The sequence below is a fragment of the Pangasianodon hypophthalmus genome, chromosome 26, assembly GCF_027358585.1.
Source record: "Pangasianodon hypophthalmus isolate fPanHyp1 chromosome 26, fPanHyp1.pri, whole genome shotgun sequence".
Classification (NCBI taxonomy): domain Eukaryota; kingdom Metazoa; phylum Chordata; class Actinopteri; order Siluriformes; family Pangasiidae; genus Pangasianodon; species Pangasianodon hypophthalmus.
In genome coordinates this window covers 6,570,954-6,598,542 of record NC_069735.1, presented here as the reverse complement: position 1 = coordinate 6,598,542, position 27,589 = coordinate 6,570,954, and the positions used below count along the sequence as shown (strand labels likewise).

General features: G+C 37.7%; 1 protein-coding gene across 2 annotated transcripts in view; it reads left to right on the top strand.

The window, feature by feature from the left end:
• Positions 1-234: 234 nt before the first annotated feature.
• LOC113537739 (prolactin receptor) overlaps positions 235-27,589 on the top strand; it is a 36,883-nt gene continuing 9,528 nt past the window's right edge. Inside the window, exons 1-7 of one of the 2 annotated variants that reach the window (XM_034300340.2) lie at positions 235-470; positions 593-691; positions 19,114-19,224; positions 22,203-22,332; positions 25,099-25,268; positions 25,377-25,555; positions 26,046-26,199. In XM_034300340.2, the coding sequence (XP_034156231.2) occupies positions 19,137-19,224; positions 22,203-22,332; positions 25,099-25,268; positions 25,377-25,555; positions 26,046-26,199 (721 nt within the window). In that variant the 5' untranslated portion in view covers positions 235-470; positions 593-691; positions 19,114-19,136. Of the gene's footprint in view, positions 692-19,113; positions 19,225-22,202; positions 22,333-25,098; positions 25,269-25,376; positions 25,556-26,045; positions 26,200-27,589 lie in introns of both variants that reach the window. The other variant, XM_034300341.2, reaches the window with a different exon arrangement.

Genomic DNA, 27,589 nt, shown 5'->3' with positions numbered 1-27,589 from the left:
TTTCTCCAATCATCACAGAGTAAGCTTCACAAAAGTTATCAAAAGAATTTTGAATATTCCAAACGGTTTGTCCCTAATGGGCCAAACAATGCTTTCCTGTGATTGCTTAGGCAACAATTGTAGCGTGTCTGTGAATGTGTGGCTCACCGAGTCTGGGTGCTTGGCCCCCAAAAATGCTGCTTGCAGCTTTAATTATCTTATGTTATGGTATGGTGTAGAGAGAGCTCTGGTTGTCGCGCGAGGTCACTACCAAATAGATCCCCACTTCCTATATAAGTGCACTACACAGACTATAAAGTGTTGGCCTCGGTATGCCCTACTTAGTGCGCTATGGGAGCAATTAGGGAGCCGTTCGGGATTCGGCTTGAGCGCGCTTTAAAACACATACAGGCGGAATGACGTGAAGTCAGGTGGAGAGAAAATCGCCTTTAGACCGAGGGAGCGGCGTCGCGGAGGCTCGCGCTAATGAAGTAATCCGTTTTAAAACGGAAACAGCATCGAAAATGACATTAGAATTGTCATTTACTAGATCAGAGCGCGCGCGACAGTCAGTAGATAATGTCTGAGGTGTGTTTTCTTTTTCTCCCTATAGTGCTTGACATGACCGAGGAGCGTCTTTTTGGATAAATGAAGACGTTTTGTGGGTTTTGGATGAGGTGAATAAGGCTTTTGGAGGCTCACATTCTGACAGGTAAGGGTCACTTCCGGTCATTTTCAGCTGTTTGTTGTGGTAGAAGTTCCTATGTTTATGCACGACTCAGCGTTCATTTCTGTATTTTGTGCTCTGCGCATTTATTTATTTATTTTTTGCTCTAAAAAAAGTTTTTTTGAACTATTAACACAATTCTATTGGGTTCTATCAGACTTTCTCATATCTCTAATTTACCCTGTGCTGGTCTCTCAAACCGAAGGGCTGGGGTAGATATTGACCTGACAGGACAGTGTCCACGGTTGGCCTGTTTATTAGTTAAAAACCTATTGTTTTTCCCTTCCCTTCTGTTAAACCCAATAAAGCTGTGCGCAAGTGATGTACAGTTTCCTTATCATTAGTGTGTGTGTGTGTGTGTGTGTTCTCCTCTGTTCCACTTCAAAACATGAAAAGTAACTTGTTTAACGACTGATCTCAGGGACTAATATACTATAGTATATTACTGCAGCCTACAATGTACAATCCTGGGGTTCTGTACTTGGCCAAGAGAACCTTTTCCCCAAAAAATGGTTCTATGTAGAACCCTTGGAGCGCAAAGAACCTTTTATATTAAAACGGATCTATAATTGAAAGAATGTGTAAAGCGAAATCAGTGCCATTACTTTATTACTTTTTGTAATTTTCTTCTGAATCACCACTTATACTGAGGTAGTGTACATATGGGGTGTGTGTGTGTGTGTGTGTGTGTGTGTGTGTGTACACCCAGATAGCAAAGAGACGTCGTGTCAACGCCTGTTTTTAGTTGTAGGTCAGTATCAGTATAAATCAATTCATCTTCAGGCCACTGAGCTGCTCTGTGAGAATAGCACAACACCACAGGTTCCTTCCTGAAAGTGGCGAAAGAGTCATCTTCTGAAGAAAACTGTACTTACCTCCTTACCTTGTCGCCTAGGTGGTACCCTTAATATGTATCTTTCACCTGGATATGTGGAAATAAAGTACCTTTACTTTTAAAAAACAAAGATTTAAGGTACCTAATTGGAGCATAATGACTTCACAGAAACTGTAAGACTCCCGCAAGTCATTCCAGATATAGGATATGCTAATGGCTAGTCGACGGATTTGAGTTATCTTTAGCACTGAATTATCAGAAATTTCTAGATTTAGAGGCTTAATATGAAAAGTGGAGGTGTGTAGGGGTGGGGTGGTGTGTGTGTGTGTGTGTGTGTGTTCGTTCGTTCGTTAAAAAAAAAAAAAAAAACGTAACTGATTGTTTACCCAAAAGTAGCCTGTCTTTCTCGCGATAATTGTTATCAGCTTGGAAATCCGGCGCGAGCGTTAGTCAACAGCTCCACTGTAGACACAAGCGCTCCTTGATTGCGTTTGAAATAGCATGCAAATACACTGGCCAAGAAAAAAGTTGCACCCTTTCATATTTGGTTGCACCGCCTTTAGCTTTGATTACAGTGCGCATTCATCCTGGCATTGTTTCGACAACCTTATGCAATGTCATAACACTTTTTTATTTATTTTTCTAGCTAAGTTTTAATACTTAAGTGTAAATTTTTGTCTATAAACCCATTGACTTATATTATCTGGATACCTTGTGTGCCTCCAGCAACTCTAAAGCTTTAAAAATCCATCTCATTGTGTAATATATAATGTTTTTGCATTCTTATAAGGTATATTTGATAGATTGTGTACTGTGTATACCCCTGGCCTGTCTGATAAAATTATATTTTAAAATAAATAACGTCACAACATTTAGTTCCGTCCAGAGTTGCATTAATTTTTGGCTGAGATCTTGTACTGAGGACGTGAGAGTTGAACCACTCTGTAAAGTCTTCTCTAGCACATTCCAAAGACTTTCAGTTGGGTTAAGGTCAGGACTCTTTGGTGACCAATTCATGTGTGAAAATGATTCCTCATGCTCCCTGAACCACTCTTTCACAGTTTGAGCCTGATGAATCTTGGCATTGTCATACTGGAATATGCCTGTGCCGTCAGGGAAGAAAAAATCCATTGATGGGATAACCTGGTCATTCAGTACATTCAGTACTCAGCTGACTTCATTTTATTGCCGCATAATGCTGCTGAGCCTAGACCTGACCAAATGAAGCAATCCCAGATCATAACACTGTCTCCAGAGGTTTGTACAGTAGGCACTATGCAAGATGGGTGCATCGTGTCATGTGCTTCCCTTCTTACCCTGACGCCCCCATCGCTTTGGAATAGGATAAATCTGGACTCATCAGACCACATGACCTTTTTCCATTGCTCCACAGTCCAATCTTTAGGCTCCCTAGCAAATTGAAGTCATTTTTTTCTGATTATCCTCACTAACAAGTGGCTTTCTTGTGGCCACAAAGCTGTTTAGTTTCAATCCTGTAAGTTCTCGTCACATTGTGAGTGTGGAAATGCTCTTACTTTCACTATTAAACTCATTAGTCATGAGTTCTACTGTCAATTTTTTATGATGTGACATCACCAAGCGTTTTAAAGATCTCCGATAATGATCATTCAAGATTTTTTTCCGACCACATTTCTTCTGCAAAGTTGACAGTTCACCACGATCCTTCCAGGTTTTAATAATGCGTTGGACAGTTCTTAACCCAATTCCAGTGATTTCAGTGATCTCCTTAGTTGTTTTCTTTGCTTGTTGCAAGCCAATAATTTGCCCTTTCTGAAACACAGTAACATCTTTTCCATGACCACGGGGTACGTCTTCTGATATGGTTCTGTAAGAAATGAGAAGCTGCACACTGCATCAGTTAGGGTTAAAAGAATTGTTGCCAGCTGAAACATATTAATCACTGCAGTAATGATCCGATCATAGGCTCTTAAATATTTGCTTATTTAAACCCAAACAGCGACCTTTTTCTTGGCCAGGCAGTGTATACTGCATACTGCACCTGTATGTGCCCTATACTACTAGGCTCTTCATTGTAGTAGTTTACAGAATATGCGAGAATTATCATTGGCATTCAATGCTACAGCTTTGTGACTTCCTGTCAGTCAGATGTACACTTGTGGCAACGATCACAATCTATCTATCTAGGCTACTACTTCATTTTTGTGAGCGTTCCCAGATGCAGTTAAGTATTAGAGAGAACATTAAAGTTATTAGTTAAATATTTCCAGAAAGTGTTATTTCTAGAGTAACAAATAATAAATACATAAATAAATAGAGTAATAAATTCATACAAAGGGTTAATACTAGGGTTAATAGTAATAAATTTATACAACTCCAGGGTCCCTGGTTCGATCCTGAGCTCGGATTACTGTTTGCGTAGTGTTTCTGTGCATGCTTTTCCCATGCCCACATGGGCTTCCTCTGAGTTTTCTTGTTTTCTCCCACCTCCCAAAAATATGCCAGTGGATTGAAAGGCTACTCTAAATTACTCTAAATGAATGTGTGAATGTGTGAATGTGTTTGTACATCATGCCCTGCGATGGACTGGTGTCTCATTCAGGGTGTATTCCTGCCTCGCTCCCAGTGTTCCCAGGATAGGCTCCGGACCAACCACAACCCAGAGTAAAGATGATGATAAAAGAAAGATAACTTTAAGGATCATCACTTGTCAGCTGAGGATGAATTAGATGAGCTTGGAGTTGAAGTTGGAAGCAAGTTTTGCATTGCCTTATGGGATACGGTACACCCCAAAATTGTTCAGACCACATACTTGATTCACATTATCCATGTGTCTTTGGTGTACTGGAACTGTTATGTTGTTTACGTTCAATTTACCACATACTGCTTTTGGGTGTAGTTTAATATGATTAGTATTCATAGAATGCCATTTCCAAACACAGTCAACAGTCCACACTCTCATAGCAGTGCTGCTGGACCAGCTGTCATTTAGGTCACACCTTGTGGTATAACACCAAAACTACCAAAATTATTCTAATTACATACACATAGTGTAAATATTACACAAAGGTTACATGTTAAAAATATATACCAGGTTTCTGATTTTATTGGCCACATGGCAGAAATATCATACCATAATGCATGAAGACATTCCATCGTACCCTACATGTACTGTGATATTTAGGTTTGCTCTAAGATGATGACACCATAACAGCAGTGCTGTGTTAAAAAAAGTAATAAAATAAAATAAAAATAAAAAAGGTCTTTTGGAAGAGACTATATAAAACCTTTTAAAAACCTTTAAAAAAGGTTCTAGATTTCGTAAGACTATGTGAGTTTGATCATCCAGCCCTACATATCTGACGTAGAAAGATATGATAAAACAATATGTTGGGTTATATCAAAAATCACATTTAACACATCACAGCAAAATGCTAGACCAAGTAAGCCTTTATGCTTTAGAAGGATTAGCCAAGATTTATCTGGAATGTGAGAGTGTGAATTACCAGAAATCTAATAGCACAATCAGAGGATTTTGTTCCTAGGAACTGCAAGTAAATGTTCTGTTTTATTGGGACTGATTTAAAAAAAAAAAATCAAGGTCATCCAATGGGGTGGCGTGGTGGCACAGTGGGTAGCATTGCCACCTTACAGCTCCATTGTCCTAGGTTTGATCCTGAGCTCAGATTTCTGTGTGTGTGGAGTTTCACATGTTCTCACCGTGTTCATGTGGCTTTCCTGCGGGTTCTCCGGTTTCCTCCCACCATCCAAATAAACATGCTGGTAGGCGGATTTTCTACGCTACATTGTCCATAGATGTGACTGAGTGTGTGGGTGTGTGTGGATGGTGCCCTGCAATGGACTGGGTGGATTCCCCACTTTGTGCCCATTGTGGTGATTGGCTCTAGATCCACCATGGGCCTGAACATCCATTGTTGGGGCACAGTGACCTTAATATTAACCCATCTGTGTCCTAATAAAAGTTTGGTGGTAACAAATATTAATCTTGGGCAAAATATATATCATATACAGTACGTTTACACTTAGTCGCCTCTTATTTTTACTCTGGCTGACCTAATGTTTCCATTACTATACATAAGCTGGTATTGAGGTCAGTTCTGTTTTGAATTTTCCTGTACTTGTTCAGAAACTGTTGCTCTGACACTTGCAGCATTGTGCTCACTTAGTCTAGGCAGCAAAAGGCAGATGCATGTAGATGTATTTAACTGTGCTCCATGTGTATATAAACCTATAGGGTTGTTGCCCTTTGCATGACCTATTGATTAAAATGTTTTGCTCTCACATGGTGAAGAATTTCTCTGGTATTGTGCTGTCATTGTTTTAATGAATCATCAATAACTGAAGCAAGAGAACAGTGAAAACAATAAGAATCATTGTTATCATTACCCATTTGGCTGAACCACAAATATGCAATGGTTAATTAATTTTGGTCAGATATATTATGTGGATATTTCAGATTGTGATTATATCACATTTCTCCTACACAGAAGGCAGATAAGCAAGCTGTCTATGCAGAAGTGTGGGGTGTCAGTTGGTTGTGAACAAGGCAGAAATCATTAGCCAGAGATTATTTTATTGTACAAGAGCTATCTTTTTTTCTTTTGCAGGGTTCTTTTGGTGAAATCTACCCACCTGAAAAATTAGCAGAATATCTGAATTTGCTTAGTGACTTAACAGATCTTATTATAGCAGCCAGCTGAAAAACACATCATGACCCCGCATTTTTATACAGCAGCTGTGGACAAACAGGCATAAGAAACTGGCATGTGTCCACAGAATATGAACCATTCCTGACTATCGATTCAATTAAACACAAAAAAACTAGTTAGCTTTTAGTGGCACAAGACAAGGGACACCCTGGATGGGATACCAACCCATCGCAGGGCACAATCTCATATACAGCAGACAATTTGGAAATGCCAATCAGCCTACAATGCATGTCTTTGGACTAGGGGAGGAACCCCCTGAGGCGTGGGGAGAACATTCAAACACAGGGCTGGAAATGAACCCCCAAACCCAAAAATACTTTTTGTCCTATGAAGCATAATGTCAACAGAGTTTGATTTGGAGAGTTTTAACCCCATAATTTAATTAATAAGAAAGCCAGGAAGGTGGGAGTGATGATGTTACTCTCTCTCCTGTCAGTCAGAACTACACTAGCCAATCACAGGTGTCTGTGAGCTCGTCCATGCAGAATGGGGCGGATAGCACATTCCTCTCAGTGTGTTACGCCGCCCTGTGATGCTGCATGGAGCAGCAGTTTGAAAGATTGACATCACGTATCTCAGAGGAAGCACATGTTTGCCCCACCCTCCCTGCCTGGTAGATGTCATGTGGAGAGGTTAAAGGAGAGTTAACCAGTGGGTGGGAACTGGCAAGACCAAGTTGGGGAAGAAATGTGGGAAAATTAAAAAAATAAATAAAAGAAATAAAAGAAATTATGAAAATTAACTGAGCACAGAGAACACATAGCCAGTGCTTAATAACATATTAAATAATTTTATAAATAACTAGTTTAACCATTTTTTTTATTCTAGCCAGCATTTCTTTCTTTCTTTCTTTTTTCCAGATATCCTGAATTGGTTTTTTTTTTTTTTTTATAACTTTTGCTCTGTTCTTTGGTAGTTTGCATCTCACAGGTCTGTTTAGCCAATTGCATCAAAAATGTGGCCTGCAACCCAAAATACAGAGCATTTTGATTCAGTTGCTGCAGCTGGGTCAGTTTAGAGTACCATTACTTTCTCTTTATAATCAGACCTTATGAACTGAATGAATTTGATCTGCACCTGAACATGATTGCTGTGTTCTTACCTACACAAGCAAACAGCACTGTGGAGGAAAACACACCAGGGTTCAATCTGACTAAATATTGGGTATTTGAAAGCACCCCGAACAGTAGAGTTAGCCTGAGGGAAAATAATAAATTAGCAATGTTGCAATCTTTTAATGGATCTATTGATCAGCCACTTGTGTTTTGTTTGGAAGGTGGCTGTCCCATTCGCCAGGGCAACCAATGTGTTCACCCCTGCTTGTACAGTTTAATCTACAACTGGATGTTGGATTTTCTGATGGTCAGACCTCAGCTGGTAAAAACTGGCAACAATTTCTGCTCTACATTTCTCTACAAAAACACTCCAAGATTACTGTCTCAGTTCAAGGCTGTACTGCCTCTCCACACATGATTGTACAGCTGGTCATATCAGCAACCAGATTATTACATTTGCACATTCATTGACAACGAGTGCATTCAGGGGAGAGGTGAAATATCTTACAAATTTGGTGCTCAGATAATGATCTGGACTTAAATGTTAAAAAGAATAACAACCTCTGTCTGGGGTCTGTTCCAGGAAGAAGGTTTGAAATAGTTTAAACTCAGTCTCAAATCCCAAGTTGAATGAGTCAATTTCCGCTCCTGCAGATTTGTTGGATCCAGCTACAGTAATGGATTGTTTGATGTTCACGGCGAACTTTAAAAGCACTCCTCAGTATAGCCCTGAAAATGTGATCAATTATGGCTTGCAGCAAAGAACAGTCACATGTAACATTTGTTTTTCAGCAGGAGAACAAGAGATTTTGTGATTTATTACAAATACAATCAAACACGAAAAATACAAACACGAAAAAAAAAAAATGATATGGCTGCAGCAACAAATTACTTACAGGTAATGCTTGAGATTATCGTGTTGTAGAATTTTTAGGATTACGGTGTTCTGGCATATCTAGCATTCGATATATCTTTTCCACAGTCTTCAATGGGATGTAACTCCACTCTGGTATGAAACACACTTGACAATTAATTAAAGCAGAATATAAAGACATAATTTAAACAAATGTGCTTTTTGTAATGGTCTGTGTTTTTTGATCAGAAAAGCTATGACCCCACATAATGGGGGCCGTACTTCACTTTCAATCTATAGCCAACAAGAAGAAATATGAGGTCCAGAAAATGTGATAGTGGCTTACCACCCCCTTTCACCCCAGAAGAACAGAATAAAGACCAGTCAACAAATAATCGCCAATTTAAATTTTATGGCCCAGCCATACACTGTATGCTATATATCTTATAGACAGTCTATGGGACCGGCATAAACTGTAAAACAATACGGTAAAAATACAGTAGAAAACAGCAAAGTTGCCAGTCGAAGACAAAGACCATCCATCCATCCAACCATTTTCCGTACTGCTTACAAAGACCAATATAAATGACAAATACTTAAATGATTCCAAAGCCAGTGGTTGTGCATTAAACCTGTAGCTTAAGGACATTGAAAATTACAAAACCAAAGAAATCATGTTAAATTTACAGCAGTGTGAAAAACACCTGAGAACAGGGAGAAACCTGACTCCTATCCAATTATTCCAGGTAATGTATGCTCAGCACTGAACAGAGCGAAGGGTAGCAAGCGTCCGCTCAACCATGCTAGCAGAGCTTAACCACAAGCTGTCTGGCCGGTTAGACAGCGGAACCAGCTAATTCAGCAGAATCAGCGGTAAACAGTGCTTGTTATGGTGAGCGAAAACCACTCAACCAAGCTAGCAGTACTTAGCGATAAGCCTGCTGGTGGACTAGACCGAACGGGATGTTGATTGCTAGTTACATACAGAACTGTAGTTCTATGAACATCAGATAACTGCCAGGGGAGGTAAGAATCACATGGATGGCTTTGTATGTATATGCACACATGCTGAGACGAAGTGACCATATGACATAGTATTTGATATAAATTTTGTATCTATTGTTCTCTGGAACCTTTTTCCCAAGTTTCTGCTGGGTCGGTGTGTCATGTCATGGTGGGTGCCTGCTGTACAGCCTGTCTGTAGACGAAGGTAATAACGTCCACTACTCAATGGTCTCTGTTTAGACAGGGAGCTCCATGTCTTTCCCCTATGACAAATGAACAGTTATTCTGGTGATCGAATCACCGCAGTCTGGTTCAAATGGTACCAAAGGGTGCGTACTGGACAAATCAAGGAACACTCAGCAGGTTCCCTGTCAGTGAACACTGCTAAGTAAATAGATCGGTTAAAAAAGTGGATAATATGACTTTGGGCATAAACCCAGGGTTCAAGGTCACTCCAAAAATGCAGTCTTTAGAGACACCCATTTCAGTTCAGCATCCTGCATGTGCTCATAAGAGGAGGGTTTAACTCCACTACAGGGGTGAGATCCCATGCCATGCTCTTGGAGGAGTATGGTACATGTAGGCACTTGCTCCCTTAAGAAAGGTTGTGACAAGTTTATGAGTCTCCACTAGGGACAGTTGTTGAAATATATGGACATACAACAGATGGTTGTCTGAATGGAGCGGAAAGAAGAAGGAAAAACTGAGCTGGAACATTAGGTTGGACAGAGAAAACATCTATTGTATTGAGCAGATGGAAAGCTACTACAAATGGTAATTCAACCTGCAGTGCTCAGTTAGGAATACAGCAATCAGCATAGATCATAATGTTCCTAGTGCTAGACACCCCCCCCCCCCCCCCCCCCCCCAAACCCCCTTTGGTTTGTGATTATCTACCTATCCATCTCTTGTTGTATGTCAATATATTTCAGCAACCATCCTTCAAAATCAGTCCATATGCTAGCTCTCACTAACATGTCTAGCCTCCAGCAAAAGTCTATATAGTATTCTCTCATTCTGCACATTTAGCACTGCTCCTCTTTCCTCATCTGCTGTGTGACTATACCACATGTTAGCTTTGACCTTTTATGACTGCCCTTGTTTAGCAGGGGGACAGTATGGCATTTGCTTTCTAATTCATTGCCAAAAAAATTGGAATATTGTCCATAGACATGATCTCACAGCCTGGCTTAATGAAGTCTGTTTTATTTAAGTACCAAGCAGTCAATCTAGCCTGTAAGAATGATTATCGGTTTTTATCATAACCTTATAGCAACTACAATATTTTTCAAAATTGTCTTTTGACAAGTTAAAAGACATAAATTTGTTTCTTTCAGTCATTCATCTTCATTCATCTTCAGTAACTGCTTTTTCCTGGTCAGGTTCACAGTGGATCCGGATCTCAGGAACCCCTGGGCATGAGGCCGGAATAAACCTCCAGTCCATCGCAGGGCTTATTCGTTTCTTGTCAAATCGTATGTCATACATCAACAAAGAATTTATTGGCTATATGCAGCACAAAGGAGAAGGGAAAAAATGGGAGTTTTTGAATCAGCTCATACCTGAGTGAACTATGACAAGCAGTTTGCAGCTGGCAATTTGTGCAGTCATTTTCCTTCTATAGTGTAATCTAAATCTAATGAGTCATAACTAGTAACTGTCACAGTAAGAGTGAAATGTCATCTCTCATGAAAAGATGGATGAGATGAAAACCAGTTTCAATGTAAGGTATAGTATTGCTTTTGCTTATCTTTTTTTCCTTGAAAAGGAAATCATTCCAGATAGCAGATGTTTAGGGTATATTCTGTTCCAGACGTCTACAGTCATGTAGAGTCTCTGTTGCTTTGAAGAGCAAGGGCAAACGTTGAGGAAGATTTATTTTCACTGTACACCACAGCCATGTCTTTAACAAGGATACGACTTTAGCAGAAACAAAGAGTTGTATATTAATTGTATGATCCAGCTTGAGTTACTATGGTTTTACCATTGAAGACTGCTTTAGATGGCTTGGTAGAGCATGAAAATAGTAATAGATGGATTGTTTTTTTTTTCTTGCACATACAGTGGGCTCCAAAAGTCTGAGACTACATTGAAAATCTGGGATTTTTTTCCATTTAAAATTGGAAATAAACATTTCTAGGGCCCTATTTAAATGTAAGCAAATTTGTGAAATTGTGACACTATGGTCAGATTTTCCTCATGCCCAGTCTTTTTTATTGAAACAGGTGTTCAGATGACACTTCGATGGATTTAATCTAAAATGGTTCATAAGGTTTTGCACAAACTTGTGGAGTCCATGCCAGCTCAAGTGCACACTGTCCTTAAAGCAAAAAAGAGACATATAAAATACTAAGAAACTCTGAAATTCATGGAAATATTTCAAAGATTCCACTTGTCCCTCAAGTTATTGTCAATTATATAATTTTGTAATGAAAATTGTTGTGTTAAATTAGAAAAGAATGCAAAATAGAAGCATTGTCACTAGTGCTCTCAGACTTTTGGATCCCATTGTATGTCAGTGAGAGAAAAAAACATCAGTCCTTAGCACTCCCTAACAATTCAGGAGGGTTTAAACTCTATTAAATATTCGACTTTTATGAAAACACGGGGTAGAGAGAGACAACACATGCCCGGTTCACAGGCTAATAGCTTTTCCTTTTCCATACAGATACGTTTGTTAACTGTATTTGTATAAAATATATGGTATTGCAATTAAAATTAAATGTGCAAATAGGATATTGAGATATTCTGTTTGAGATTTTCTATAATACTGAAATAAATTTATCAAGCATTTATCAAGAATATTATCTTTGTGTGATCATAGAAACAGAACAGCCCTTTAATAATATGCATTCTCACTTATGGCAGGTATGTTGTGTCTACACTGAAAATGTTCATGCTATTTTGATCCTTTCTTCTGTAACTAATTATCTGTGATGGCGAGTGAGTGGAATGTCATGATTATTATAATACAGCTGTGTCTGGTGCTGTAGCTGGAAAGACTTTTTCATGTATTTTTGTACATTTCTGGTACATTAAAACTATAAAAAGCATTGGGTTTTTTTTCTTTCTGAGATTTCCCATGTCAGGTGTTGCCCTTGTGACCCCCACTTCAGAGGCAATTAGGCACAAAGTGGATCAGGGTTTAGATGTGGCGTTTGGCTTCATGGAGCCTTTGTGTGGCAGTCAAGCTTATAAAATTAGGAACGTTTTAACGGCTGCTGTTCTAAGAACTACTTCGACATGGTGATTGCATATATGACTGAAAAAAATATGAAAAAGCTACACAAATTCAACAAATCAGATGCTCTACGTGGTTGCTGTAGCACATATAAAAGTGCCGATCTTCAAGTTGAATTCCCATCTCTTTCCGTGTCTCCTCTCCTGTGTATCTGGTTCACATAAACAATAAGAAGAAGCAGGACAAGAGAGGAGTGATAACAAGGTGCAAGCAGGAATATTATTTACATTCTTGTCATTTCCGTGTGTTGGCTCATCTGTGTAAGCTAAGTCTGTCTGCAGAGTTTCATTAAGGCCCCTGCATTAGGCTGGTTTTAAGGTAGGGTTTTTTTTTTCTTTTTTCATCCACCATCCATAGGAAATGTGTAAAAAAAAAAAAAAAAGAGTGAGAGCGTATCGAGCCAAAGATCTTCCTCGACTCAGCTGCTCAAAGGCAGTGGGAATGAGCATTGCGAGGGATTTCCCTTGCTGAATGCATCTCCTGAACCACAGCTGAATCTATATATGTACAGCAAGGTCTTCTGTAACATTGCAGACTTGTTGAGGATGCATACTTAGCGATTTATAAGGAAGTTACACAAACACAATCCAAAGATGACTTTTAAAGAAACCATATATTCAGTATTCAAAAAGTGGTGATCCAAATGCAAAAGACAGTCGAGGAGATATTCAAAACACAAAACAGCAGGTCAATTCTAGGTCAGAAGAAGGCACAAAGACAAAAAAAACAATTTGGACTTAGAGAGGACAGATTGGTAAGACTTTGCAAGGATTTACTCTGAGTACTGAGCATAAGTAGGCTGTTAATGAACAAGCAATATCTGAGAATAATTAGTGGTTACAACCACATAGAACAGATTACTACGTTGTGTGACAAGATTACATTCTACCACAGCACTGTTGAATGCTTGAATCTGATTGGTGTTGATTAATTTGCTATAACGGCAAATCACAGGTTTATACTGACGTACTAATTCGAATATATTATTGTTTCTATAGTAACGGCTAATTTACTTGTGTGGCTGATGCTCCACATCATTTAAATCTAATAATTAATAGATTAAAACAATGTTGTTATCAGCATAAAGAAACATGTAATTGTTGATATAATGTGGTTTTTCTGTAAGGACATGTTTAGTTAACATCTATGGAAGGAGTCTCCAGTGTCAGTGCTTTGTAACAGTCAGTAATTTTCCGTCTTCCGGAAGCTTTCCAGGTTTTTGGTAACACAGCATGCTGCAGGTTTTTGTCTCATTAACTATAAGAGAGAAAAGAAATAGAGGCTGGTGAAGGAACAACATTCCACAACATTAAATGTAACTATAAATTGATTTTAAAAAAAAAGTACATCTTGTTCTTTAATTAGTTAAAAAATGTAACCATTGGCAAATTGCTGTGGTGTAAGAGAAATAAAACACTTAAGACACTACTCTGTCATTGATTGTTTATCTAACAGCACACCCTGTCATGTTTTATTCTTTATTTATTACATAACACTCTTTAGTTGTAGATGAGACGGCACTTTTAAATGGGAAAGGGAACATTTTCTTTATATGAAAGCTTTGACACATGACATGTTCCTTTCACCCAAAGATGACATTCTTTTCAGAAAAGAATGGGTTAAATTATAATTCAACACACCATGTCAGCACACCTATGCCTACATTAAAATGTGTGCTTATAATAACTTTCACTGTACTAATATTATTAGTAACACTAACGTTCTACAGCTCATTGACTAATGAAAGACTGTATTGAGCAAGTGTTATTTTTAAACATTTGTTCATTTTCAGATTGGAGTAACGTTTGTTCAGAGTTATAAATGATCCAGTAGTATGGTGTTACAAGCATTTTGTTGGAAAGCATGATGAAGGTACTTTCGAAGCCTGATTTCTGCACTGATTAGTGTAATGTAATAATGCTGCCTGCTCTCATACACCAATATATGCAGGTCATTAAGATGATTTCCTGAACAGCCCATTCAGGTTGTTAAAATGACTGGGTTGTAGTTAATGCCTACGAGGTTGTTGTGTTTGAGATAGAGTCTTTCAATAGTGTCTAGATCGCCATGTTTGGGGAAAGAAAATTTTGAGTTTAAAATTTTAGAGTTTTTAGCAAACTGTAATCTGGTCTTTTTGTTTTTGACACTTAGCAATGGTTTATATCTTGTGGTAAACCCTCTGTATTTACTCTGGTGATTCTTGACTTTGACACATAAACTCCAATCTCCTAGAGGGTGATCTTGATCTGGCCAACTGTTATGAAGGGGCTTTTCTTCACCAGGGAAAGAATTCTTCTGTTATCCAGCACAGTTGTTTGCAGTGGTCTCCCAGGGTTTTTGGTGTTCCTGAGGTCACCAGTGCATTCATTCTTTTTAAGCGTGTACTAAATTGTTGGTTTGGCCACATCTAATGTCTTTACGATCTCTCTGATGGGTTTGTTTTGATTTTTCAGCCTAATGACGATTTGCTTCACTGGCAGAGACAGCTCTTCGGACTTCATACTGAGAGTTAACTGCAACAGATTCCAAAAGCAAATGCCAAACTTGAAATCAAATCTAGACCTTTAACCTGCTTCCTTTTAAGTGAAATAATGAGGGAACAACACACCTAGCCATGGAACAACTGAGTAGCCAGTTGTCAAATTACTTTTGGCCCTTAAAAAGGGGGGATCACAAAAAAAAAGTGCTGTAATTCCTACATCGTTCACTTGATTTGGATGTGTATACCAAATTAAAGCCTCAAATTAATTTAAAGTCTGCACTATTTCATTTCAACTCCAATATATGTAAATACACTGTTTAATAAATATCAGTTAAGTAACCTTTTCTCTTGTGCTCAGCGCAATAATGCATTAGCCCGTGATTAACTAACACACTGCATGTTCTGCTAATGGTAAACAGTGAGTGCAGTGGTCAATACAGAGATCCATTAGTCGATTAGGGGGAAGATTGAATGCTGATGAAATATAAATATGAGGGAATATCAGGCCACGGGTCCTGATGTGTGAAAATTGATTGGAATTTCAGGTCATCATACCCAAAGGAGTGGCATGAACATAGAGCAGCTTGATTCATTTATAGTGCTTGTTGTTTTTTTAAAAAGTAGTTTACCTGGTATAAGTTGAATATATATATTTCAGTTACAATTCATTTAGCACAAATGCAAATTCTTTAAAGCTAAATGTTTTACTGAATACTGAAAAGTAATTCTTAAAAATCAGAAGGAATACTTGGAAAAAACTCAGCCATCATGCCTTGTCTGTCTGTAACCCAAACTTCCTCTAAGAAGAGTTGGTAGGGTCCAACTTTCACTCATGTTTATATTTGCAGAAGCATCTGGTTGCATCTGGTTTCACTAAAAGCAAGTCTACTAGGTATGCACTTCAGTTTATTTGGCCTGCGAAATATGTCTGCTTCTAAGACAGTCTCATCTTTAGTTCTGCTAAACCCTGTTTTTGCAAAGATTAAAAAAATCTTCTTATGTAATTTTTGTAATCTTGCAATGAATAAAGGCCTTTTATGATGAACTCAATGTTAGACTCAAAAGCAATCAAATCCATGTTGAATACAAATTCTCATTTTGAAAATTCCTAGATCTTTAACTATCAATAGGCCAAAATGGATGCATAATTTACAAGGGATGGGTACAGCGTTCAGCAAACAAAAGTAGCTTTGGTGTATGACAAACCTATCTAATTAATCAGTTTGTTACAAACCCCCTGTAAGATCCTGTGGAAAACTTTAATGTATAAATATCTATATGGGCCTGCTTCTAGGTTGCACAGTGCTGGTGTTTTAAAGTTAGGCTTACCCTTTGACATCGCCTAGCTGGCAACTAAGTATTTTTGTGTCTTAGACTGATCTTTATTCCTCTGGGATGTGGGATACAGAGTAAATAAAAGCCAAACAAAGGACATGTTTTAGGAGTTTGTGAAGAATGGAGAGAAATGCTACCCCAATTCTGAGTTCATTTCGCTAGGATTAGAAGGTCATTCCATTATTGAAGACAAAGAGAAGATTATCACTCATGTCAGTACAATCTGATGATTATGGCATGGAGCAGAGAAGTGTTAGGGAACAAAATCTCTTGTTGGTCTTATTGTAATTGATAAGCTTTTAAGCCTCACTGCACAGTTGATTGGTGGGGTCTTGGAAAATGACAACAGTATGAAGCTTAAATATATATTTATATATTTATATGTATAAAACATATGCACTACACTCTGGGCCACATATGAACGCATTAGTATTTTGCTTTGTTTGGATTATCAGTTGCTGTTAACTCTCAAAATGAAGTCCAGAGAACTGTCACTGCCGGTGAAGCAAGCCTTCATTAGGTTGAAATAAATCAAAGCAAACAAACAAATGAGAAAGATAGCAAAAACATTAGGTGTGGCCAAATCAATTATTTAGTACATTATTAAAACAAAGAATGTTAGTGGATGAGAGAAGAAAAACCCTTCACAACAGTTGGCCAGATCAAGATCACCCTCCAGGAGGTAGGCGTATCTATGTCAAAGTCAATAATCAAGAGAAGGCTTCACCGGAGTAAATACACAGGGTTTACCACAAGATGTAAACCACTGGTATGTGTCAAAAGCAGAAAGACCAGATCAAAAAAAAAACATCTTTCCAAAAAAAAAAGCTGGAACAATATCCCGTGGACAGATGAGACAAAGATCAGCGTGTACCAGAATGTGTTTGGATTATCTGGTACATAAGCTTTTCTCACACTGTTTATAAACTGATGGATGTTCTGGAGCACTTTAGAACTTGTAAACTCCATTAAATTATGCCGATTTTTCACTCAGATTCTTGAACTGCTGTTTATAATGGGCCTTCAGTATTTTAATGTGGTTCAGCTCTCAGTGCTAGCAAATAACTTTCAGGGATCAGGTAATTAAAAAAAGATTAATACCTACTGCGTGGAATCTTTGGGCTTGTCTGTACAAATGGTCAGTGTGAGGCTACAGTGATCACATGAATATTTGGTGGTGCTGATTAACAGGATAAAATGTCTTTTCCTTGCTGAGACTGCTGTAACTCATACACTCACACACTTGTAATAGTACGAACTCATTATCATGTTCTCCTTCTTTCATACACACACGTATGATTCTGTTAACCTTTTCCGTACATGGTGAAACTGCCTGATACTGCTTTGCTCCCTGGCTAAACACCTTGAGTCTTTTATTATGTCACTGGTGTAAGTGGCTTATGCTGATGATTTTGTTATACTAAAACTCAAATCTGATCCTGGCTCAAGTTTGATTTACTTTATAGTCGTTTTTCTCTGCCTTATTTGTACCTGCAGCATCATTGTATTAGCTCTATGGCATAATTAACTATGTGTCCATGTTTGTTAGACTATGTTGATAAAAAGGTTAAGGAAGAAAATCTTCAGAATCACTGTGAATTCAAAGCAAGTCAAATTTGTACAGTCATGTTTACTCATAAACAAACACTTTCTTTGGGTTTGTATCTTTGCCATAGGCTCAAATGGTTTGAAACAATAAAATGCCAGACTGAAAATTACTTAATGTTTAAGGATGGTTGTGGCATTATAATTAGAAAAGAGATCCATGACTGCCTAGGATGGTGTATCAATTTAGAACAATTCTTTCCTTTCTTTCTTTTCATTCAGCTTAATTTGAGGGTATTCACATCCAAATCGAGTGAACGGTGTATGAATTACAGCAATTTTTATATGTGATCCCGCTCTTTTTAAGGGACTAAAAGTAATTTGACAATTGGCTACTTGGCTGTTCCGTGGCCAGGTGCGTTATTCCCTCATTATTCCACTTACAGGTAAGCAGATAAAAGGTCTGGAGTTCATTTCAAGTTTGGCATTTGCTTTTGGAATCTGTTGCTGTTAACTCTCAGTATGAAGTCCAAAGAGCTGTCTCTGCCAGTGAAGCAAACCGTCATTAGGCTGAAAAATCAAAACAAACCCATCAGAGAGATCGCAAACACGTTAGATGTGGCCAAATCAAGAATTTGGTACATTCTTAAAATGAATGAATGCACTGGTGAGGCAGAAAACAACCATGGTGGATGACAGACAAATTCTTTCCCTGGTGAATAAAAATCCTTTCACAACAGTTGGCCAGATCAGGAACACCCTCCAGGGGGTAGGCGTATCTGTGTTAAAGTCAATAATCAAGAGTAGTCTTCACCAGAGTAAATACAAAGACAAGATGTAAACAATTGGTAAGCATCAAAAACAGAAAGACCAGATTAGAGTTTGCAACAAACAAAATCAAAAAAAAAAAAGCTGGAACAATATCCTGTGGACAGATGAGACAAAGACCATCTTGTACCAGAATGATGAGAAGAGAAGTGTGTGGAGACGAGAAAGAACTGCTTATGATCCAAAGCATACCACCTCATCTTATGGCCTGAGCATGTGTGGCTGCCAGTGGAACTGTTACCCTTGTATTTATTGATGATGTGACTGCTGACAAAAGCAGCAGCATGAATTCTGAAGTGTACGTATAGGGCTATATTATCTGCTCAGATTCAGTCAAATGCTGAACAATGCTTATGGACAGTAACCGGAAGTATACTTTGAAAGCAACCCAAGACTTTTTTAAGGCAAAGAAGTGGAATGTTGTGCAATGGCCAGTTCAATCACCTGACCTGAATCCAGCTGAGCATGCATGTCATAGCATAGCAAAGCTAAATAATCATTTAATAATTTTTTTTCCAGGACTTACTGGTGTTTGAGGAGTGATGCTGCGGCTCCTGCTCCTCTTACTTTACTGGTGGAGCCGTGCTGGAGCTTCCCCAGAGTCCTCGCATTCTGCAGCCCATAAAGGAGGTGAGTCAGGCCGAGGTCAGAGCAAAGCTTTTACAGCTCTCATGCCTCACATTGCTTTAGTGAGTGCACATGTTTTGAAGTTAATGAGTTAGGAGCGTCATGGAGCTGCTTCATATTTATAAAATAATGGGACATGCAGATCAGTAAGTACAGATACAACCAATGGCCATGGTGTTTTTGTTAGATATGAGACAAAATTAAATTTCCATATCACAGTTATTATCTACAAGTTACTCATGATATTGACATTATGCTTTATTTAAGATACTACATTAATATTTCCAATTACTGGAGCACATACTATGGCTGTAACCCATCAGAAAGCTAATTAAACAAAAATGCATGCAAAATAAAAAGCTGCTCATCACTGATCAATGCCTACCATTAACTGACAAAGGAAATCTGACAAAACGTGAGTTCTATTTCACCTGGATACTTCTTTATATATGCACACACGTGTGATATGTGATGAGTGATATGATTCAGTAACTTTTTTTTATCATCTCCTGTGAATTTTTTTGTGATTGTGACATAGTGTGCTGATTGTTGAGACCTTTTAACCTACTTCACAGTGCTGGAAAAATTTCTATTTATGTGACATTCAGATCTAGTTTCTAGTCTAAGTGAACTCAGTTATTAATTACATTTGGTTAATTGGTTGATTTAGTAACTAAGGAGGCAGTTACTTTTTCACAGAGGTCAGTTGGTGTTGGATAACTTTTTGTCCTTCAATAAATGAAACGATTGTTTAAAAAGCTGTATTTTGTGTTTACTCGGGTTGTCTTTGCCGTATATAAAAATTTGGTTTGAAGATGTGAAAGAATGGAGTGTCACACACATGCAAAAATAGAAGAAATCAAAAAATACTTTTTCACAGCACTGTATTTTACTATTTGTTTCTGGATCATATTCTCAGATGACCATATCATCATCAAAGACACTGTTTCAAATTCAAAATGTAGCTTTCCCCTTTAAGAATAAATTTTTCAAAATACCAGAATTATTACAAATATTACATTTGGCAAAGCAAAGCAGTCAAAAGTTCATATTACTCTCTGAGACGTAACACTTAGCAGTAATTGTGTGTCATTGATTATTATATTAGTCCTAAGGTATAAAGTATGTTTCTTATTGTCTTTAGCAATATTCACAATATTCTAAAGAGAGACTGAGTTATTATTTTTTTAATATACATTTTTATGTAATCTTCTTACTGTCAGGCCAAAATTACCTGAGCCTGAACATATTTGACATGAATTTCTTTTTATGCTTTTAGAATTTGCATATAAGAAGCATACGAAGCATATCAAATCATTGCTTCACTTTTTTTTTAATTGCTTGCTATTTATGGGTCATTTTGACCTGAACTGAACATAATGCTCACAGCATAACTGGTTAGTTATGACTCACAGTCACACTCACAAGGAGGCTCTAATTCAATTTCCTGCAGCTGCAATCAGTCTTAGTCATGAGGTTATAGGAATGTGTGTCTGCAGTCCTTCACCCCAGGATGATTTCCTCCTTTATTTGTGTACATCTGTGTATGTATGTGCGAGTTCTCATAAATCAGTGTGATTGTATCATATCTTCCATATCAAACCTTTAATTAAAGGAGTGCTGCCTGTTGGTTCATCTCAATACTAATACAAGTCTTTACTTCTTTCCTTTGCAGTTTAGTCTTAAGCATTAAGTACCACTGTGAACCTTATTGTTGATTTAACCTGTCAGCATGCTAGGACTTTATGTATTTAGATGTGATCTTTAAATATGACACAAACATCATTTTAATGTAACTAAGAGCTCCAGACTGAAACTACTCAAGGGTGGCCATACAAACATACGTACAAACCATACAAACCATACAAACATACGTACTGTACAAATAACAATTACATGGTCTCAAAGCCCTCTTGCTTTGGCTAGTTTTAATACAGCTGCAAGTCATCAGTATTGTGGTACACTTAAATACCTGGTATGAAGAGGATCAACCAACCTGAAAAACTCTTTATTTGGTTTTAATTTTACTATAAAATACTAGATATCTAAAATGTTGCGTGTCTGGAAACATTTGACCCCAGTATAGTTTTAAAGTTATCCTGATTATCCTATCCTAAACCTCTAAACTGTGGTAATTGAGTAATTGTATTGATTGAGATATCACATATTTCTATGGACTATAACAGATGGTGGATTAACCCCTACTACAAACTGAAGAAAGTGTCACTGCTTATCTCTTAAGCAATTGAAAAAGGAACACACATTTATACAGAACTGGTTCAACCTGGAGTTTTTAGTGTAAAAATACAGAACATGCTACAAATTGTGTTTGTTTGTAACAAATCTCAGACTATCCGAAACCATCATTATCATATTATTATACTGATGTAGACCCAGTAATGATCCTTCATCTTGAGATTTTTTTTTTCTTGTAATGTGTTACCATACACACCCACCAAACTTGATAATGTCTACCTTTGAAGTTTTTATATTTAATAGCACTGGGCAACAACATGAGCTTAAACCTGTTCTGATGAATTGTTCCTGCTTTTCTTGAATCTAAGACAGATTAACATTGGTGCTAGTGTTAGCTAGCAGTGGATTAAGGACATTGGGAATGAAATCTAACTGATTGATTGGTGGATTACAAATGCACTTTCTTATTTTAGGATAATCAGGATGCAAACCACTTAGTTGCTATGATGCTGAAAGAGTTTGTAGATGTCAGTACATAAAAAATGTTCACAGAGCTCTGGCAATGAGGCCTCATATAAAGTAATGATGAACTGTAATTTATATTCAACAGCTTCTAAAAGTTAGTTATAAAATGCAATTGTATCATTTTAATCAGGTTGGACTAGGCTGTCCTGAATGAAATGAAACAGGCTTTCACACTGTTCCACACTTCAGATTATAGCTTGCAGATGACCTTTTCAGCAGTTCCCATGTCTACAAGCCCATTTGCCTCATTATTTCTGCAGATGGCCCAAAGCCATACATATATTACTGCCGCTCTCCGAACATGGAAACCTTTACTTGCTGGTGGCATCCCCTTGACAACAGTCTCCAAGGAGATGACAACATCACCTACAGGCTCATCTATACCCTTGGGTAAGGCTGGGTAAAACATTTAAACTACTCATGGCAACAGTATAGTCTGCTCTTTAATCTTGCAATCGAGATTTGTTAGAAACGTTTGTTAGAAACAGGTATGTAACAATATTAAATATTGTAAGGATAGTATGAAAATTACCACATGTACAGTCAGGTCCATAAATGTTTGCACATTGAATTTACTTGATATTATTGATATTTTGTCTATAGTATAAGTAAAATAATAATCACAGTGTAAGTAAAACAATGAATATGAGCTCAAAGAGCAGATTTTAATTTGAGGGTATGTACAGTACATCCAAATCAGGTGAACGGTGTAGGAATTACAGTACTTTTCATGGGACAGCATGAAAATTTTCCCCCTTTTTAAGGGACCGAAAGTAATTGGATAATTGGCTGCTCATTGTTTCGCTTAAAAATAAGCAGATAAAAGGTCTAGAGTTGATTTCAAGTGTGGTATTTCCGTTTGGAATCTGTTAACTCTCAATATGAAGTCCACAGAGCTGTCTCTGCCAGTTAAGCAAACCATCATTAGGCTGAAAAAACCAATAGTCCAAATGTTGAAATGTTTATGGACCTGACTGTATATCTGTTCCTGTTTTCGCTGGCTAGCATTTTCACTGAAAATGTACATAAAAGGCCTCACATTCAACGCTTCCCACAATTATATATCATTATATGTCCTGACTTCATCAGCTGTGCATTTGTGATTTCTTTACTTGTGTTCACTCACTAGTAATGTAAATAAAACACAGCGAGTTTATTAAGATAAGGTTAGCTCTTGTATCAAAGAGTGACATATGTAGCTAGCTAATTAGCACTGGCCAGAAAATTAAATCAAAGTCATGTTTAACAATGTTAATATGACAAAAAAATGTGTGGCCTTTGGCTCCAATAACACTCACAAAAAAGTATTTACATAATACAACCACCATGTTGAGCATTACATGCTGCCCCTTTCGTATTTTAAGCTAATTTAGCTAGCTACATTTGACCGAGAGAACAACTGAACGCAAATTTGACTGTTCAACAAATCAGAAAATGATAGCTTAGATTTGTAAATGTATTCCTCTGTGTGCACAACTGAGCAAACATATCCAGTGATTTTCAAACCATGTTAACATTGGGCCTCATTTATCAATATTTTACTCAGGTTGTGTGTAAATGTTTTCGTGAGCCAAACCAAACTTATCCTTTCTGCCAGATTTACAAAACTTTTGGAATCACTGATTTTCTGCGTACCCGAAAATGTATGAATATCAGTCACCTGCAAATTACCAGGCATTACACATGGCACAGCTGATTCGCATTTGGTGACTCCCACAAAACTCCATAAAAGGCAAAGCTTGCACAGCTGAAATGACGAGTAAACGGCAAAAAAAAAGGTACAAGTGAAAGTTATTTAGACTCATGTCAATGCCAATAAAAATGTCTATTGTCTAACAGTGTAACAATACATGAAAAGGTGAATTAGGAGTGAATTAAGTGAGGTGAAAAGAAAGTGGTCTGACATAAAAACAGGAGAAAAAAATATCTACAGGTACCCAGGTGATCATAGACCAAGCACATCACTCAGGGAAAATGCCATTTTTAAAATTGTTTTAAGTGTCTCTGCAAGTGTCGCACAGTGTTAAAAGAAGATGCTGTGATAAACGGAACCAATTTAAAATTTATTTTAAAAAATTATACCAGCGTTTAAACATTCTTTCACTCATAAGCAGGCACTAAGTCTTCCACTAGCTGAGGCATTAGCTGAGGCATTTGTTTATGGCTTACAGCTGTGCGCAAGACAAACTGTCCTGTCCTCTGTTTATGCAGCGCCATTCCTTTTGTTATAATTGACTAACGACTAGTTTTATTTGTCTTAATTTATGGGTTTGTGTTGGCTCACTTTCTTTATTTTTCATACTCTTTAATTAATGCTAATAGTAGAAATAACTGGGTTTCACAAAATTTTCTCAGTGGTATTCTTAGTCCCTGACAAGCATGAGGATGTGTTTTTGATGTGCTTCTGTAAGTCACACTGGATAATCACATCTGCTAAAAGCTGTAAACACAAATAAATAAGCAATTTAAACCTGACTATATATTCCATATATACAGTAAAAGTGTCAGTCAATCGAGGTTTACACTTAAGAAGACTAACTAATGTAAACCTCATTTGACTGACACTTTTATATATGGAATATGGAATATATAAAAGTGTCAGTCAATCGAGGTTGACATTAGGTAGTCTTCTTAAGTGTAAATTAACACTCACTCAGGAGTAGGACATGAACGTTTTTCCTAAATTACTGGATTTTGATGAATACCAAATTTCTTGTTTAAATGTTCTTATGAACAGTTTACGAATACATCCGTTTGTATCCAGCTTGATAAATGGGCCCAAGGTTGTGCAAGTCCATGAATGTTGTATGTGTTGAATATGTTCTATCATAGAACCACAGCATCTGTACTTGCCTAGGTAAAGAATACAGTTACTTTCAGTTCAAGAGTAAAAATGCTGAAAACTCTGACAAAGACTTTTCCACTACAGGTTTAATACACCACCTGAAAGCATGACATCTCTGTAGATGTAGACCATGTATAATAATATCATCTTGTTTTGATTTGTTATTTGTTTTAGTAGTTTTGTAGAGGACAATCCTATGGAAAAGATGGACAAATAAAACATTATAAAAAAGTAAATAAAAAGTTACTGAAGAAATAAAAATCTTTTTCAGTAACTTCTTATTGAGCTACTGTTGTGGTCTTGCTTTTCAGTAACGGGCCTCCAACAGAATGTCCGGACTATGTGAGTGGCGGACCGAACAGCTGTTACTTTGACACAGAGCACACAGTGATTTGGGAGGTGTACTGCATGAATGTAACGGCACACAGCAGCAGTGGTTCCGTCACCTCTAATGAGCACTGTTTGGACGTGGCCGAAATTGGTAAGGCCCAAAGGACTCAAAATTTGGTTTAAGGTTATCCAAGATGTTTAATGATTGAATGGTGACTGCATGCTTTTTGCTTAAGGGTTTCTTTGTCTCTGTTCACAGTCGAGATTGATCCACCTTTTAACCTCACGTACACTTTAATGAACACGACCAAGGGTGAAGCAGGTCGCACCGTACTGGTGTCCTGGCAGTACCCCATCGCCCAACATGTCCAAATTGGGTGGATTACTCTTGTCTATGAGCTTCGTTACAGAGCTGCCTCTGAACCTGACAGCTGGAAGGTATGGAGATGCATGTGGGAAAGGATGAAAAATTAAAAGAAAACCAGTTGCTCTATTATGCGGTGGGGGAATTTATTTTGCTGGCTTGGTTTGTATCCACGTGTCGTCTTACAAGCACAAACCAAAACAGTTATTCTGACTGACCTCCTTTATCTTATGATGAAACATTTCTATACTGCATGTGAGTGCTCTCTTCTTCAACAGGTCACGAGGGCTCACTGATTGGTTTGATGAGTATGAAAATTATGTAAATCTTATGCTTTGACCATGGCAGTCACCAGATCTCAACTCACTTGAACACTTATGGGTTTTTGACCAACATGTTTGTACTTAAGAAGCACAGTGATTTATCATTATGTAATGAAATGACTGAAGATTAAAATGACATGAGATTAAAAATAACATGAAACTATAGTGATTTCCTTTGGTGCGTGTGTGTGTGTGTGTGTGTGTGTGTGTGTGTGGTGTGTCTGTCTGTCTCCCCCTACAGGTCAAGGAGCGGCTACGTGAACCTCATCTGGAGCTTCTAGGCTTGTCAGTAGGAAGGTATGAGGTCCAAGTGCGCTGCCGCTCAAAAAACAACCATCTGTGGAGCACATGGAGCTCTCCAATTACCATTGTCATTCCTTCTAGACACCTGCCTGGTATTTACATACACACACTCGCACACACACACGCACACACACACACACAGAGTTTATTTTTAATAAAAGCTGCAGTTTTAAAAATCACATATTTACAGGTATTGTATTAACTTCTTACGTTTTTTTTTTAAATTGTGAACACAGTAGCAATGAACTCCTAGCACATTTCTTATGTACCATTCAATTCAAACATAAATACACCACAAATCGTTGAACTCCTGGCACTGAATAAGTGACAGCATGGACTATGTAGCCATGATGACTTGCTTTATGACTTGTTGTTGTGAAGCATTCCTGAGCTCTCAGGTTTCTCCTACTCATCATCTGTGTCTTGTCATGACGTCACTCCTGCTTGTGCATGTCCATGTGATTTTGCTGCTGTGAAGGCTTGTGTGTTGCCATGGCAATTGCTAGCCATATTTTTGCTGGTGCTTCCTCTTTCTCTTTCAAGTGTTAGGGTTTTAACCTCTTGTCAGGAACACATGATTATAGCATTGATTAGCCACATTAATAAATATACTTATATAGTACAGTGGATATAAAAAGTCTAAAAATTACAGGTTTTTGTGAGGAGGGAATAAGTGAAAACTTTCAGTAACCTGGTTGCAGAATTGTGCAAACCCATTAACTAATACTTTGTTAAAGTCCCTTTTGCATTTAACACAGCAGCCGGTCTTTCTGGCCTTTTTTTTTTTTTTTTCATTTTTCTTCGCAAAAAAATGCTTCAGATCTATCAAATTGTGAGAGGATCTTGTGTGCACAGCCCTCTTCAAAAAATAGATTTATATTTGGAGCTATCCACGATTCCCTCTATCCTGACTAGAGCCCCAGTTCCAACTGAAGAGAAGCAGCCCCATAGGATGATGCTACCACCACCATGATTCACATGTCAGGAAAATCACGAAAATCTTTATTTGGGGTTAATCAGAATCACTTCATTGATGACAGGTGTGTGAAAACTACTTGTGAACTTGAGTTTGAATGTAATAGGTTAATTCTGAGCACAGTCACATGACCGTTATAAAGGGGTATGTACACTTACGCAACCTGGTTATTGTAAGTTTTTACTTTTTCTTTTTTAACTCCTAAAATGTTTCTATTTGTTTTTCACTTGAATTTTGCTGGTTGCCATATCACATGAAGGGTGGGAAAAGCTCTGATATGATTTATCTTGGTTTCATTTTTTTTACATCACGAAAACCTGCAATTTTAACAGGGGTGCGTAGACACCCTCTCTAACTGGTTGCTTGAGTGTTTGTAATCAGTGTCTTACAAAGTGTACGAATTATCATGCAGAAACATTTTAGCTCATGTCATCTGCTACCATCTTAAAGATTACACACATTTTGCTAAATGTAAGGTTTATTCTGGATCCAGTCATGCCTAGAGT